The sequence below is a fragment of the Peromyscus maniculatus genome, chromosome 13, assembly GCF_049852395.1.
Source record: "Peromyscus maniculatus bairdii isolate BWxNUB_F1_BW_parent chromosome 13, HU_Pman_BW_mat_3.1, whole genome shotgun sequence".
NCBI lineage: Eukaryota > Metazoa > Chordata > Mammalia > Rodentia > Cricetidae > Peromyscus > Peromyscus maniculatus.
The window spans coordinates 53,683,286-53,697,896 of NC_134864.1; the positions used below are offsets into that span (position 1 = coordinate 53,683,286).

General features: G+C 43.8%; 2 protein-coding genes across 40 annotated transcripts in view; one reads left to right on the forward strand and one right to left on the reverse strand.

Annotated features, from left to right (window-relative positions):
• The window catches only part of Raph1 (Ras association (RalGDS/AF-6) and pleckstrin homology domains 1), an 86,728-nt gene extending 78,470 nt beyond the window's left edge, over nucleotides 1-8,258 (forward strand). For 6 of the 10 annotated variants that reach the window (XM_076550275.1, XM_076550273.1, XM_076550277.1 and 3 more), the window contains one exon: nucleotides 950-8,258. In XM_076550275.1, the coding sequence (XP_076406390.1) occupies nucleotides 950-2,950 (2,001 nt within the window). In that variant the 3' untranslated portion in view covers nucleotides 2,951-8,258. Of the gene's footprint in view, nucleotides 1-101; nucleotides 361-949 lie in introns of those variants that run through there. The other 4 variants (XR_013044129.1, XM_042260252.2, XM_076550279.1 and 1 more) reach the window with 4 other exon arrangements.
• A 1,399-nt stretch (nucleotides 8,259-9,657) lies between these two features.
• Nucleotides 9,658-14,611, reverse strand: part of Abi2 (abl interactor 2) — a 92,015-nt gene continuing 87,061 nt past the window's right edge. For all 30 annotated transcript variants that reach the window (XM_076550310.1, XM_076550307.1, XM_076550300.1 and 27 more), the window contains one exon: nucleotides 9,658-14,189. In XM_076550310.1, the coding sequence (XP_076406425.1) occupies nucleotides 14,014-14,189 (176 nt within the window). In that variant the 3' untranslated portion in view covers nucleotides 9,658-14,013. The remainder of the gene's footprint in view (nucleotides 14,190-14,611) is intronic.

The window sequence follows — 14,611 nt, forward strand, 5'->3', positions numbered from 1 at the left end:
GGAAAACCGATGGGTCACCTCATGTCTTCCCAGTTGTTCGAAGAGCCTAAGAGGTGTTCCCAAAGTTATTAAATCAAAATTCCTTCCTTTCCTTATTTCAGAAGTCCTTGAACCACAGACTTGTTCATGGTTGGTTCAGGCAGTAGACAACCAGAATTAGTCATGTCAGCAGCGCTGAGTGCCACCCGGAGGGCAGACCCCGGTTCCTGCTTGCTGATGAGTCCCGTTAGCTCTCCAGAGTTCCCTCTGGTTTTCATCCGGCTTTTTCTGTATGATGTTTTATCTTTTGCTGTAATGTTTACAACACATTTCTTTATGTATTTTCCAGTAAAGCAAATGTAAAAAATGCTCCCCCTTACCTGCATTGCTGGACTTCTGTGCATGCTGGATGCAAGCGCTTCCACACCAGAGTGTGTGTGTCGAGTTCATTCACTCCCGTAGGACTGCACAGCTGCTGAGCATTCTCATGCTCACGCGTCAGCTGACTAGAGTCAAAAAGCCGTCCTCACTCCTCGGGAGCCCCACACCAGCGAGCGAGCGTCCCCTCCCCTAGGACTCCATCTGCTTGATGTGGATGCAGTCATGGACTGAACTCTGGAGCCCAGGAGGGCCTGGGGCAGGGTTTGTGACAGTCCCATTGCCAAGGTCAGAAATCATACATCCTGTCACCACCCAAATGGCTTTGCAACAGGAACTCATTCCTAGACGATTAGGCAGTGTAGCTGTTAAAAGAATATTGCAGGGTAAAACTAATTTTCTGTGTCCTTGTTACCTAGGGAATCAGATTTTAACCTTCCTGACATTGTCTTTATAATCACCAACCGCTGCATCCTCTTCATGCATGCCCTAGACCCCTTGCTTTTTAGTTTGATGGAGTCCGAGCTTGCTTACCTCTGTAACTGTTTTGTTCTGTTTCTCTCCCTCCCGCTGCCCTCTCTACTCCCTCTAGGCCAGAATGGAATCTATGAATCGGTCCTACACTTCACTCATGCCCCCTCTGTCCCCTCAAACTAAGATCCTCACCCCTTACACTGCCTCACAACCTTCACCCCCCCTGCCGCCTCCTCCACCGCCACCTCCTCCCCCTCCTCCCCCCCCACCCCCTCCCCCTCCCCCTCCCCCTCTGCCCAGCCAGTCTGCACCTTCGGCAGGCTCCTCGGCCACCATGTTTGTCAAGTACAGCACAATCACCAGGCTGCAAAACGCAGCTCAGCATTCAGGGCCCCTGTTCAAGGCTCCCCCGCCCGCGGTGATGCAGCCCCCGCCTCTGGCTTCACAGTCCCTCAAGGCGCAGATGGTGGTGCCCCCCAATGGAGTTATTCCTCCACCCCCTCCTCCACCACCACCCCCAACCCCTGGTTCAGCCATGGCCCAGTTAAAGCCAGTGCCCTGTGTCCCGTCCCTGCCCCAGTTCAGCCCCCAGCCCCCTCCGCTGAAGATTCATCAAGTCCAGCATGGTCCTCAGGTGGCCCCTCCCACACCTCCACCGGCTCCTCCCATCCCTCCAGCTGGCCCCCCTCAAGCGCCCCCTAAGCCCCTGGTGACCATTCCTCCTTCAGCCGGCACCAAAACTGTGCCGCCCACGGTGGCTCAGCCTGTACCACCCGCCCCTACACCTCCAGTGCCCCCGGCAAAGAAGCAGCCCGCTTTCCCCGTTTCTCACATGGCACCCTCTCCCCCTGTCCAGCCTGCCCCGGGTCCCCCACCAACACTGCCCAAGCAGCAGAGCTTTGGGGTGAAGCCACCGCCCTCTCCTCTGTCCCCTGTGCCCTCAGTTGTAAAGCAGATAGCCAGTCAGTTTCCACCCCCTCCCACTCCTCCTCCTGTGGACGCACAGCCCCCAAAGCCCCTCCCAGCAAGTGTCACCCCACAGTCCCCTCCTGCGGTGAAAGCAAAACCCAAATGGCAGCCCAGCTCAATCCCGGTCCCTTCCCCAGATTTCCCTCCTCCCCCTCCAGAAAGCAGCCTGGTGTTTCCTCCTCCGCCTCCTCCAGCCCCAGCCCCGGCCCCGCCACCAGCGCCGCCCATGGCTTCGCCACTCCCTGACAAAGGCGGATCTCCAGGCAAAAAGCCCAGTAAGACGTCCAGCCCTGGGGGGAAGAAACCACCCCCGACCCCGCAGCGCAACTCCAGCATGAAGTCGGGCAGTTGTGCAGAGCACCCTGAGCCCAAGCGACCCTCCGTAGACAGTCTAGTCAGCAAGTTCGCACCGCCAGCCGAGTCGGGGTCTCCCCACAAGGAGACTCCACCACCTCCGGCAGCACCCCCCAAACCTGGGAAACTACACCTGTCTGGAGTCAACCTCCCCGGAATCCACCAGCAAGGGAGTGTGTCTACAAAACCCTCCGTTCTGAGTGGCCGTGGAAAAGACTCCGTAGTGGAATTTCCGTCTCCTCCTTCCGACTCTGACTTCCCACCCCCTCCACCCGAAATAGAGCTGCCTCTGCCCCCTATTGAGATTCCAGCCGTATTCTCGGGAAACACCTCCCCCAAAGTGGCAGTTGTTAACCCTCAGCCACAGCTATGGTCTAAAACATCAGTGAAGAAGGCCCCTCCGCCCACCCGGCCCAAACGAAACGACAGCACCCGCCTCACCCAAGCTGACGTCTCTGAGCAGCCAGCGATGACCACAGTTGTGCCCCAAGTGCCCACCTCCCCCAAATCCAGCCTCAGTGTCCAGCCTGGATTCCTAGCTGATCTTAACAGGACACTGCAGCGCAAGTCTATCACAAGGCATGGCTCCCTCTCCTCCTCACGAATGTCCAGAGCAGAACCCACGGCCACCATGGACGACATGGCGCTACCCCCACCCCCACCAGAACTGCTGTCCGACCAGCAGAAGGCTGGCTTTGGAGGTAGTCATATTTCCGGCTATGCAACATTGCGAAGAGGACCCCCTCCTGCTCCCCCTAAAAGAGACCAGAATACTAAGCTCTCAAGAGACTGGTAGCCACAAGACTTCTTTTCATGTTATCTATAATCAGTTCTACAATCAGTTCACCTGATCATCTGGGAATCCAGGTGTTCAGAGCCTCCTGATGTGTTATTCAGGTAGTGTCCAGCTATGTGTGTGTTTGTGTGTATATGTGCTGTGTGTGTGTACATACATGTGCACACAGCTCTATAGATTGTGTGTATATACACGTATGTATACATCTGTGAATGTGTATATATAGAGAGAACTGATTCTATTTATTCCATTTGCCTCCTAATCAGAAAATGGGGTTTTGTATATTTTGAGTGGAAGGACACATAGGAGGAGATATGTTGTCATTTATAATTTGTTTATCATATGGATTGGACCAAAATCTAGAAGGTATTTCATCAGTGTCTGTCCATGTGCCACCTATCTGTGCATGTTTCTAGAAGGAAGAAATGGATGGGCAGTTTCTCACTTTAAAACTATTGTCCAGATGTTTGGTATAGCTGTAGGCTGTTTTGTTGGGTTTTCCCAGTTGGCTTGACCGACACTTAAATACTCCATGGAAAGGGCACTTTCGATCAGGAAAACCTTCATGCTACAGACCGGGTAACTAGAGCAGGAAGGGCCAATCCTGAGGACACTGTGGTTGGACGTGGGGAACGTCACGGCTCTTCTAGCTGCAGTAGGCCTGCCGGGACCCAGCCACACCTGCAATGGCTTCACAGGTCAGCTTTTTGCCTACAACACAACAAATATTTAATGCTGTAATTCTAATCCTGGCCACTTTCAGTACTGTCTTAAGTAGCCTCATCAACTTGGCTTCATGAGCCTTGCTTTATTGTGAGAACATCCAGTACACACTGTAATGTACCACCCCAGTTATTTCTTTGGGTCAGTTACTTTTGCATATAGTATGTACTTTAACAGATATTTGAATCCGTGGATAGTCCAAATATGAAATATACTCCCTGTGCCCAATGCAGTACATCATTTAAAACAAAGTCAACTTCTGCAATGCCTTCTTTACAAGTTGTTCTCTTGGTGAGGAAGAAAAGACAGAACTGGGCTTTTCCTGTCTGTCAGAACTGTCTGTCATTTCAGACAGGATGGCCCTGGACCAGTGTCATTCATCAGGTTGTAATGCAAAGAATCCATTTAAGATATAACGATCATGAACAAAATGAGTCTTCATAATTTCACCCATAGCTACTGGAGCTGCTAAGATCTTTGCTGTTTACAGCTGGAGTGTAGAGATTTTACAGGTGGCCAGGTGTTCTGATGGAGCAGTGTCCCAGTCCAGTGACAGTGACAGTAGCATATGCATGTACCGTTGGGCAAAACTTAGGAGCACTACTCTGATGACACTACTGTGCTTAATTTTTTTCTTGGTACATGAGAAAAGTATGTGCTTGTCAACTTACAGTGATAGGTTGATGGGACTAAAATGCAGTCTTAGCTATTTTTAAGTAAGAGAATAAAAACTGGCCATCCCACCAATTACAAATGAACACATCTTGTAAAGAGAGTCTGTGCCTACTATAAAGATAACCAGTGCTAAATGCAGATATCTTCTGGTCCAGTCCCTCAAGCAGAAAATAACTCCAGCGAATCTGGGTAGAGAAGATAAACAATTGTTGAATATAGTCTCAGTACTGTGTGCCAAGTTTCACTACAATACTCTCCAATAAGGAACTGTATCATAAAGATGTGTAAGTGGTACCGCCCATCACATCTGCAGCCATTCGTCACTACAGCCATGAAGTTGGTGGGGGGGGGGGGGATGACTGTAAGTCATTGTGCTTTTTAAAAACCCAACTTAAAGATACTTTTTGGATCTTTCAAATTGTTCACCAAGTATTTATGTGCTTGCTATTCTTATGATTATGAAATGACCTTTAATCTACCTGCACTGTGAGTTTCAACATGCACAACAGACGTAGCTAATCTGAGCACAGATGCTAAGCCACACTGAAGTACTTCCTCATGCTCATCAACCTGCAGCTCTACATTCAATCTACAACAAACCGAGTGTGGATCCAGTGACCTCTGGTGCTTATCTCCGGGGGTGTTTTTGTTTTCTTTTTAAATTAAGCCAGGTAGACAATTTAAGGCTTCCTTGAGTGGAAAAATACATACCTCCAATCTAGACTGAGCCCTAAATCAACAACTTTGATTTCTTCAGGGTTGACTTCAGGGAAATCTTAGGTCCATCCCCAGCCACTGCTCCTGGTTTTGTTTTCGAGGGAGAACAGATATCTTTGAACACTAGTAATGTTCAGAAAATGAGAGGGGGGTCAACTGTCCATTTCTGACTCCTCCTGTGACAGATGCAGTTTCTTTATATTTCTCCAAAGACAGAGATAGCTGTTAATTTAAAAAAACAAAAACAAAACACCAAAGTGACACATTGCCATCTTCCTTTCACTGCCCAGTGTGGGGAGGCTCTGCTGAGGTGTAGCTTCAGTCTTGCTCTGGTGGGTTCATGGACAAGACCTGCTGCCCGCTGACGCCAGTTCTGACGCCTTCACTGCCTGCCCTCAGCTCAGCAGCTCCAGCCTCATGACCTTCGCAGGAGGCTGCCTGGACACTACCTAGTGGACAGGGTAGAGGACCTTCTGCTCCTGTGGGCAGGATAAATAAGTGCTTTTCAGAATCGGTGACCCCCTCAAGTTTTACTATATAGGGAATTTCAAGTCTCTTAGTGCTTAACGTCTGGGCACCAACTCTGAAGCAGAACCTATTCCGAATATAACAACCTACTTGCGGTTCACAGGTTTTGGCATGAATACTGTTCTTTCTCTTTTCTAAGTTTTTCGAGACAGGGTTTCTCTGTGTAGTTTTGTGCCTTTCCTGGGCACAGAGATCCACCTGCCTCTGCCTCCCGAGTGCTGGGATTAAAGGCGTGTGCCACCACCGCCCAGCATGAATACTGTTCTTAGTAAATCTCCTCAGCTTGGCTTTTACTCCCACAAGATTTAAATGCACTTTCTCTTTTTAGTTGCTGGAATTCTCATTTGGAGGGATGGAAAAATTTTCTTCAGACATCCACGTAACTGTATAATGATTTTTTTTTTCAATGTCTAAATTTTTAATGAGAGAAAGCTGGCTGGATCTTAAAGATCAAAAAGACCTATTTTCATTAGACAATTAAAAGTAAGGAACAATGGGTTTTTTGTTTTGTTTTTATAAAGTCCTTCAAAATCAAGGTGCTCCTACCCACTGATGTCCTATCTTGTAAAGGGCTGAAAACTGTTTTAGGTTTCCTCTCTTTATTGTACTTTGATGTTATAAATAGTACTGAGTTTGTCTAAAAAGTTAGAATTGAGGTCAAAGTAATTCTAACAGGGTAACAACTCTAAGGTCAGGATCAGCAGGAATCCAGGTTTCAAAAGCTGAGCAATAGTGTGAATCGGTTCATCAGACTTCCAAAAGAACACGTCACCTTTGCTACTCAAATAAAACAGCTTTAAGTTACAGATACAAGGTGGTGTTTAAGCAAGTAAAAAACCCATTCCAAACATTTTCATGTATTGTCAGAACTAGCACTAAAACTGATGTAACTCCAGATTTTACTCCAGTTTAGAACAATTAAAACAATATCCTGTATGAATGTGATGGTTTCATTTTAAAAAAAAAAAGGCTTAATTATTTTTGTTTATACATGAAGATGGCTTTCCATTAGAGAAATTCCTTTCAAATTACAAAAAACTTTTGGAACTTTAATTTTTTAAAAAATGTTTAACTTTATGTTTTCTGTAATATGTGACCCCTCCAAAGTTGACCCAAAAGGAAATGCAAGAAAAAAGTCCCACCATCTTTTAAGATGGGCCTTTTAAAATCCAGTGAAAATGTGTTATGAAACAACATATTTCATACACAGTGTGTTGGCAGGCAGGGGCTCTGGTTTGCTGTGAAGTAAGCCAGTTAGAAAGCTATCTGCTATAACATAATCCCCAGTGCCTTGAACTCACTAGAGGAATAGCATCTAAAAACAACAGTCACCAACTAAACTTGGAGGTGCCAACCAAAGTGAAGACAGGTAAGTATTTTTGAAGTCTGGGCACAAATGAAGGGGAGAATAACTGTCTTAAATTACAAAAGTTTTCATCCACCTAAATGGAGTCTGGCTGTTTTCTACCAAAGATGTTTAGAGAAGCGGCCCGCGTCACACTGGGTCCTACTTCAGAGGCAGCCAGATCTGGGAGCCGGTTGTTCATGAATTTCAAGCAAGTGATGGTTAAACTTCTTAGGAAGACGACGTGGCTGCAGCACTTAAGGGAGACGGGATACATTTTTAGGAACTATCCATTCATTAAATTTGTTACAACTTAATACCAAAAACTGCCGTTTTCATAATTCCACCACCTCCTAGTTTTTCCTGTATCTGTAAATAGTTCCTCCTAGGAAATAAGCATTAACTGGAATGTTTGAAATGACTGTGCTTAGTTTTAATATCAGCCTCTAGTGAACTCTTCTTGCAGAGATGCGTAAGGTAAAAATATGATTAGCTTGTGCTCAGTGTTGTAAAAATACTGTTTACTGTTTTCAAAGAATTGCACATTATCTCTAACCGGGGTTGTCTTCTCCTTTCCCTGGAGTCAAGGCTCACACTGACTTCTAGCTGTGGGAATTTTGTCATAAACAGATATAATGTAGAAGTATACTTTTTTAAAGCATGAAGATAACAAATGTACCAGAAAGAGAACATTATTCAGAGGATTATGCACAGCTTGGTAAAGATGAAGTTGTGGTTTTCTTGCAGCCTTTATTGTTTTCTTCTGCATAAATGTACACTCATTTCATTATGTGCCTTGCTCCCTGATTGTGCAAAGCTATATATATACACACAAATATATATATATATATGAGAAAGAGATATATTCATTCAGTACTACTGACATGTTTTTATTCTACTGCTGGATTAAGTTAGTTTCCGAATTACACTTGCCACTTGTCATAAACTATTGTAATGGCTTAGGACAATGGTCAGAAAGCCACAGAAAATTTGTTTTTCTAGTTACATATTTTATGTCATCTAGCCCAATCCTTAATTTAAAAATATTAAATAGATTCCATTTAAACACAAGGATTTCGAGTGTTTTGGATGAGCACCACTAGGAACCTGGCTTTGTAGGGCTGGAGAGATGACTCAGCTATTAAGAATGCTTTCTGCTCTTCCAGAGGTCCAGAGTTCAGTTCCCAGCACCCACGTCAGGCGACTCAAAACTGCCTATAGCTCCAGCTCCAAAGGATCCAATGCCCTCTTCTGGCCTCCAAAGGCATCTGAACACGCGTGGCATACATACCCATAAATAAAAGTAAATTCTTCAAAGAACCTGGTTTTAAAGCTGCTTGTGTCAGGAAAAATCAAGTGTTGTAGGGGAATTAACTACAGTTCTTCCATGTGTTTTGCTTGTTTATACTAACAGATTGGAGATCATTAAATATTACTAATTAGGAAGTGATTAGGGGCCAACGAATAAAGATGTTTGCCAATAGGCCTGACAACCTGAGTTCCAATCACTGGAACTCAGGTAGATAGGAGAGAACCAATTCCCACAAGTTACCCTGTGTGTGTGTGTGTGTGTGTGTGTGTGTACACATACACAATAAATGGGTAAAAAAAATCTTATAAAAGTAGTAATAGCTTTTTATGGGCGGTTTTTTTGTTTTGTAAATTAAAAATAATTTGTATTAGCTGGGCGGTAGTGACATATGCCTTTAATCCCGGAACTAAGGAAGGAGGCAGAGGATCTCTGTGAGTTCAAGGCCAGCCTGGTGTACTGATGAGAGAGTTCCAGGACAGTCAGGACTACAGCGAAACCTTGTCTTGAAACCCCTCCCCCTAAAAAGTGTGTGTGTGTGTGTGTGTGTATGTGTGTGTGTGTGTGTGTGTGAGAGAGAGAGAGAGAGAGAGAGAGAGAGAGAGAGAGAGAGAGCGAGAGAGCGCGCGCGAGCGCCTTCCCACGTGTATGAGCTAGAACTACAGCTAGAGACTGTGGGAGCCAAACCCAGGTTCTGAGTGCTGTTAACTGCTGAGCCATCTCTCTAGCCCCTGACCTATTTTGTTTTAAATAAAGTACAACTGGGTAAAATCTAGTGCCAAAAAGGATCTCCTCCCCAAACGCTGCAGTGATCGGCAAGTACAGTGATGTCCTGGGACTGCCAGATCAAGTGGATCTGTTTAAGTGGATCTGTTCAGTTACAGGTTACAAATCACTTTACCATCTATCATCAAACTATTAATAAAAGTTATTCACCATCTGTCAGTGCTACCAAATGTGGACCCTTTTATTTCTGGAGAAATCCCGTTCTTGAAAACATTCCTTTAGAACGTGTTGGCTGAGCCTCCCACGTTCCATGTCATGGAAGTGACAGGCTCTGAGGACGAGGGCCACAAGACCTGGAGCAGTGTTCTTATTCTGGAGATTGCCTGTTTACTTAGAGAAATCACTAGAAAAACTTCTGTAGTCAAATCATTTACCCTCTGGGACCTTAACCAACACCTTTGTTTTTAATCAACCTCATTCTAATGACAAAAACTTACACTTAACAAAATTTAGGTATATCTGGAAAAAGCTCAAAATTAAATAAGCAGATGTCTGTAAAATATTTCAGAGATCAAGCTTATTAAAGGTTCAACTCTATTTTAATAAAGTCTTGAATAGTACTATCAATGCTTAGAACCACCTTAGAAGTAGTGAATACATAAATAATTCTGCAAGACACTGGAATATACTTCGTGTGATTTTTATTTGGGTCAAGTTCTTAGTACACAGCAATAATTATTCCAAATACAATTTAAAAGTTAAGTGAATGTCCCTCGCTCATCTGGAGGTGCTCAATGGCGCACAGAAGGAATGTTACTGGCACACTTCCCCACTCAAGTTGCCTGAATGTTTTTTTTTACTCAGTACCGCCAACTCTCTGGGAGCTGTAAAGTATAACTGGCCAGATCATAAATTGTTTACATTCTTTTTGTAAACCATTTTGTTAAGAAAAAAAGGTACACGGACACAAAATATGATTAAAAACTGCTTTTCCATAGAATTCCAAACTTGCAAAAGAGGCTTCAGTTTAATGTGAAAATAAGCTTTTTATTTTCCTTACAAAAAATTTAACATATTAGCAAGGATCATTTACACAGCTAGGCCCTGTCATTTCATTTGTTGACTTTTTTTTAAATAGAGATTCTCAATAAAACAAAGAGCATAACGTAAACTTAGACAGCCAAGCTCGATGCCTCCATTTAGTGACTCAGTAAGGCTCCTAAGTAAGGCTGTGTACTGTGCTGTGCTCTGATCTGCTCCTGCCAGAGTTAAACTAAAGACAATGCCTTCTTGCTACACACAGCTTTATGGAAAGGTGTTTACGAATGAAGATTTAGAGGGTAAATGAAGATTATTTCCACTCAGGTTGCACTTAAACTTGAAGCAAATGAATACTTGGGTGGTTATTTATCAAAACATGGCATATCTTTTCAAGTATAGTCCTGAAAACAAGAACTCATGATTTCTAAAGAAAAATACAGCACACTGAATTACATTTGGTACAGTGGAGAGAAGACTGAGCTGAGTCAAGAGCTAACTAGCTGTTTATCTGAAACAAAGCATCAACCCCATCGTTAAAGTGAGACTGGAAAAACATCTTTAAACCTTATTAGTTCTATAGTTCTAAGATATCAAGTAAACAGTGTTAGGGAAATGTCAGCTCCACACACATTAGAAGTTCCTGGCCAAAGCTATTCAGAAGTGAACGGCTCCCATTCATTTCAAAGATCTGGCAGTCAACCTACCATTTATTTCTTCACCAAAGCCCTTTTCAGAAGTCAAGGCGGTATTCAGGACAAACCACGTTCTCTCCGTAAGAGAGAAGGGAATAAAGGTAAAGCAAAAGTTGTGCTGCAGGAAGGGACCTTTAAAGAAGGAACACAGAAACTGGAAAACAAATGAGCTGTCACTGGGATGCCCCATCCATAAGAATCCTCTCTATCAACAGAAAACTGTCCAGCTCTGTTGCAGACTGTAAAGACACAAGCCAGTCTCCAGCTGGGCGTACACAGCAGCAGGACGGGGACAGAAAGGAGGGATGAGATGTCACCCAGTGGCTTTTAGGAACAGCAAAAGCAGCAGTCCTGTACCCACCCCAAAACGGGAACAGCAGGTGTCTCTTAGGAAGACAGAAGGAAGTAGCCAAAAGGAAAATACTGTAGGAGACATCTTAAAAAGTTCATCTTTATTCCAAACACAGCAGGCTGAAATCTCTTGGTCTAGATTTCAAACATTGGCACTGTTTTTGTTTCTAATTTGCCTTGGCTATAAGGTCAAACACAAGAAGGTATTTTCACTCAGATCCATGGACCTTCAAATATTAATAGCAAAAAAAGAGACAAATGTCCAGTCCCGTCTCGCCCCGCCCCCCAAGGGTAAAGGAACTGTCCACAGAATCAGACATTTCAGGAAAGAGAGCGCCCTCAGGGCACCTGTGTCCTGGTAAAGCAGGTGCTTACTGGTCACCTAAGTTTCAACATTCGTTTAAAATTCTTAGTATCGACCATATTTTAGTTTATGGGCAAATAAATGGGAAATTTTACAATAAAACAGGAGATAACCTCACAGTATTAACAGCATGCAATCTACAAAATATTACATACATTAAAAGTCTCCAATTACTCTAGGCCTGGCTCATTGTTACAGAGTATCCTTCCAAGACAATTTATAGAATTCAACACTGAAATTTAAAAAAAAAAAAAAAAAGAAAGAAAGAAAAGCCAACAGACAGTGTTTTGTTGTTGTTGTTGTTGTTGTTATAAAATTGCATCAGTACTCATCAATACAAGTGGAGGAATGAGCTGGCCCATGGATTACCTACCCCCAGTGCAAGTCTTCAGCACAAAGTACATCACTAGTGTTTTCTGTAAACCCCAGTTCAGCAGGGGTCCAGAAGGTAAGCTCTGCCCACCACCAGCTGCTTCTGTAACTATCCAATACAAGCTAGTTGTTTCCTGGGTTTCCAAACATCGTCTTATTAATCCACTAAGCTCACTCAGCAAAAGGCAACTTAAATAAATAATTAGTGCAACTATTTTCAAAAGTTTCCATGTACCAACACAAGCAAAGTTAAACATGTTCATATACAGTCTTGCTGGGTCCATAATGGAGCTAAAGGCTCAGAGGACATTCAGGGACATATCCTGAAGATAGTCAAGATGACCTAACAAAAGCATGAAGTAGAAAGTGTACTAGAAGCAAGTTAAAGATGAATCCAAAGTGTTCAGAAAAATCTAAAGTAGAATAGCTGATGTAATGTCATGAGAAGGGAGGAGGCCTGCTGCCTGGCACAGTGGCTCCTGCTTGGAATCCTAGTACTGGAGGCCAGAGCGGGAAGAACACCATGTCTGCAACAAACAACTGCAACTTGAAAGCAAAAAAAGTCTTGGGAAGGAAACTGTTTGGGTCTCAGTTACACAGTGAAGCCTCAGGCTCAGATAACAGATCTCTAAGTGGAGTTTGCTTCTGCCTGTAAGATCTGCTTTTCACATCTGCAACACTGGTTCAGTTTTCAACCAAATCCTTCTAGCATCACTAACCAGCATGTTCAAGGCCTGCATCTGAATTACAGACAGCTATTACTTCCTCTTCCTTTTCATTCTTCAGGTGAAGTTACCCAGCCAGATTCATTCTGGCCAACTCACTGGACTGATAAGAATCCACACTGGAGCTTTGAGCCTAAATACAAACTCGCCCATCACCATGGTATTCACCTACAGGGCAGCAACACCTATCTTTTTTTTCCCCAAGTATTCCTTATACTAATTACAGAAGTGGTTACTAAAGCCACCAGACATATAAACTCCACTGAATTTAAACTAATTGTGAATGGGGGAGATGCCAATCATTTCAAAATCACACTGATTCTCATCAGTGTTGAGTGGTAAGTATTTTGTCCTAGTCTCCTCCACTACTCTCCTTAGTCTGAATCCCAAGGTTCAGTTCTTACTAGGAGTGTCTACTTTAGAGTCCAATCACTTCAAATCAGGAGACTATTTACTTTTCTCCAGCTGAGAGAATAAAAGTGACTCAGCATCAGCTAACACTGCCATTGATAACGGTCCAAAGCACAGTAGCAGCCTGTCATTCCCTATCCAGTGACTGTCCAGAGACCTGACAACTAGTCTCTTTTAAAAAGGAGGAACAAATGTTTTAAGTATCAAAAGAACAGCAATAGCTGGTCTGACTTCCTAGTCCTACCCTCAGAAGCAGCACCTGAGGTGAAAGGCTGGAGCTCTTGCCTTCAAAGCCTTAGGAACCTTCCTGTCCAGCTTCACACAACCACCTCAGTACAAGTACAGACCACATTTCACAACCTGGCTGTTATTGGCAATGCAGTCCCATGCAACAGTGCATTAAAATCAAACTGTGGTGACTGTTAGCCCTGGGAATGTTTGGAGACTTTCACATTATGTCATCCTTATAATCTACAAACAGGACAGGATGCAAGGGAGTTCAGTCTTAACTCACCTAGCACACTCCAGTGCTAAGAGAACACAGGATTTACAGTGTTAAAGAACAACAGCCTTTGAAACAACCAAAAAGTAGTTAAATATGGTATTTAAACACTGGTTCCTTCCTCTCCATATAGTGGAAGAAAGTAAGGGGCAAGGGTGTCCATCTGGCCACGAGGCTAACCCCAGACTGAGGGAGTGAACACCCAACATCACAGATTCTGCAGGAAGAGAAATCCACGGGTGTACAGGATTCCTGAGAAAGACCCCAGACTTTGTTCTCAAGCCAGTCTTGCTCTGGTTTGTTCTAGCGACATGTTTGTGTTGTGATACCGTCTATCGATTGGGAAATGGTCACATTTTCAACCCAGACAGCCTCGGACAAATGACAGCAGGAAGATCCATTTGTTCAGACTCGGCTTTGATGGTTTGTTTTGAATACTAGGGGATGAACCAAAACATAGTAATAAAAGAAGTAACTTCATTTGTGTGTTTCATTTGTCTCCCTGGGAGGAAATTCCCAGGGCCTCTAGTTAATCTGGGAAGACCTGACCTCCTGCAAAGAAAGCACGGGCCGTGCTGAGCTTTACTCCGAATAGTGCATGATGGACTCAACGTAATTCCCAGGGAAGAGCCCAGTCACTCCATTCATAACTCCCTCATACCAACCATCGTCGTTCTTCTTGATGACATAAATAATGGCTCCCTCCTGAAAGGACAGCTCATCTTCCTTGTCCTTGGTATAATCGTAAATTGCCACAACTGGGGGAAACAAAACAGGATGTGAAGGAGAATACTATTCCCAGAAAAACGAAACCAAGTAAGCACTCATACACAGCAACTTTCTAAACATTACAATTTACATTCATGTTTTCTAATAACCAGTTCAATACAATCAAATGCCCTTTTCTAGAAAAAAGTTCTAAATCCAGTATAAATGGCAAACAAGCAAAAAACAATCACATTTAGTTACCCTTCAATGGCCTATAAGAAAAAAACTGCAGAAAAGAAACATAATCTAAGCATTATGAAAGACAGCTATTCATTTGAACTTATATAAGGTACCATTTTGTGTAAAAACAAATGCATATATTTAAACATTATTCTACCGTTGTGAGGTACAGTATGAGGCAACTGAGAAATGAGACAGACTAAAGGAAGAGGGCCACAGCTCCTTTTCTGGA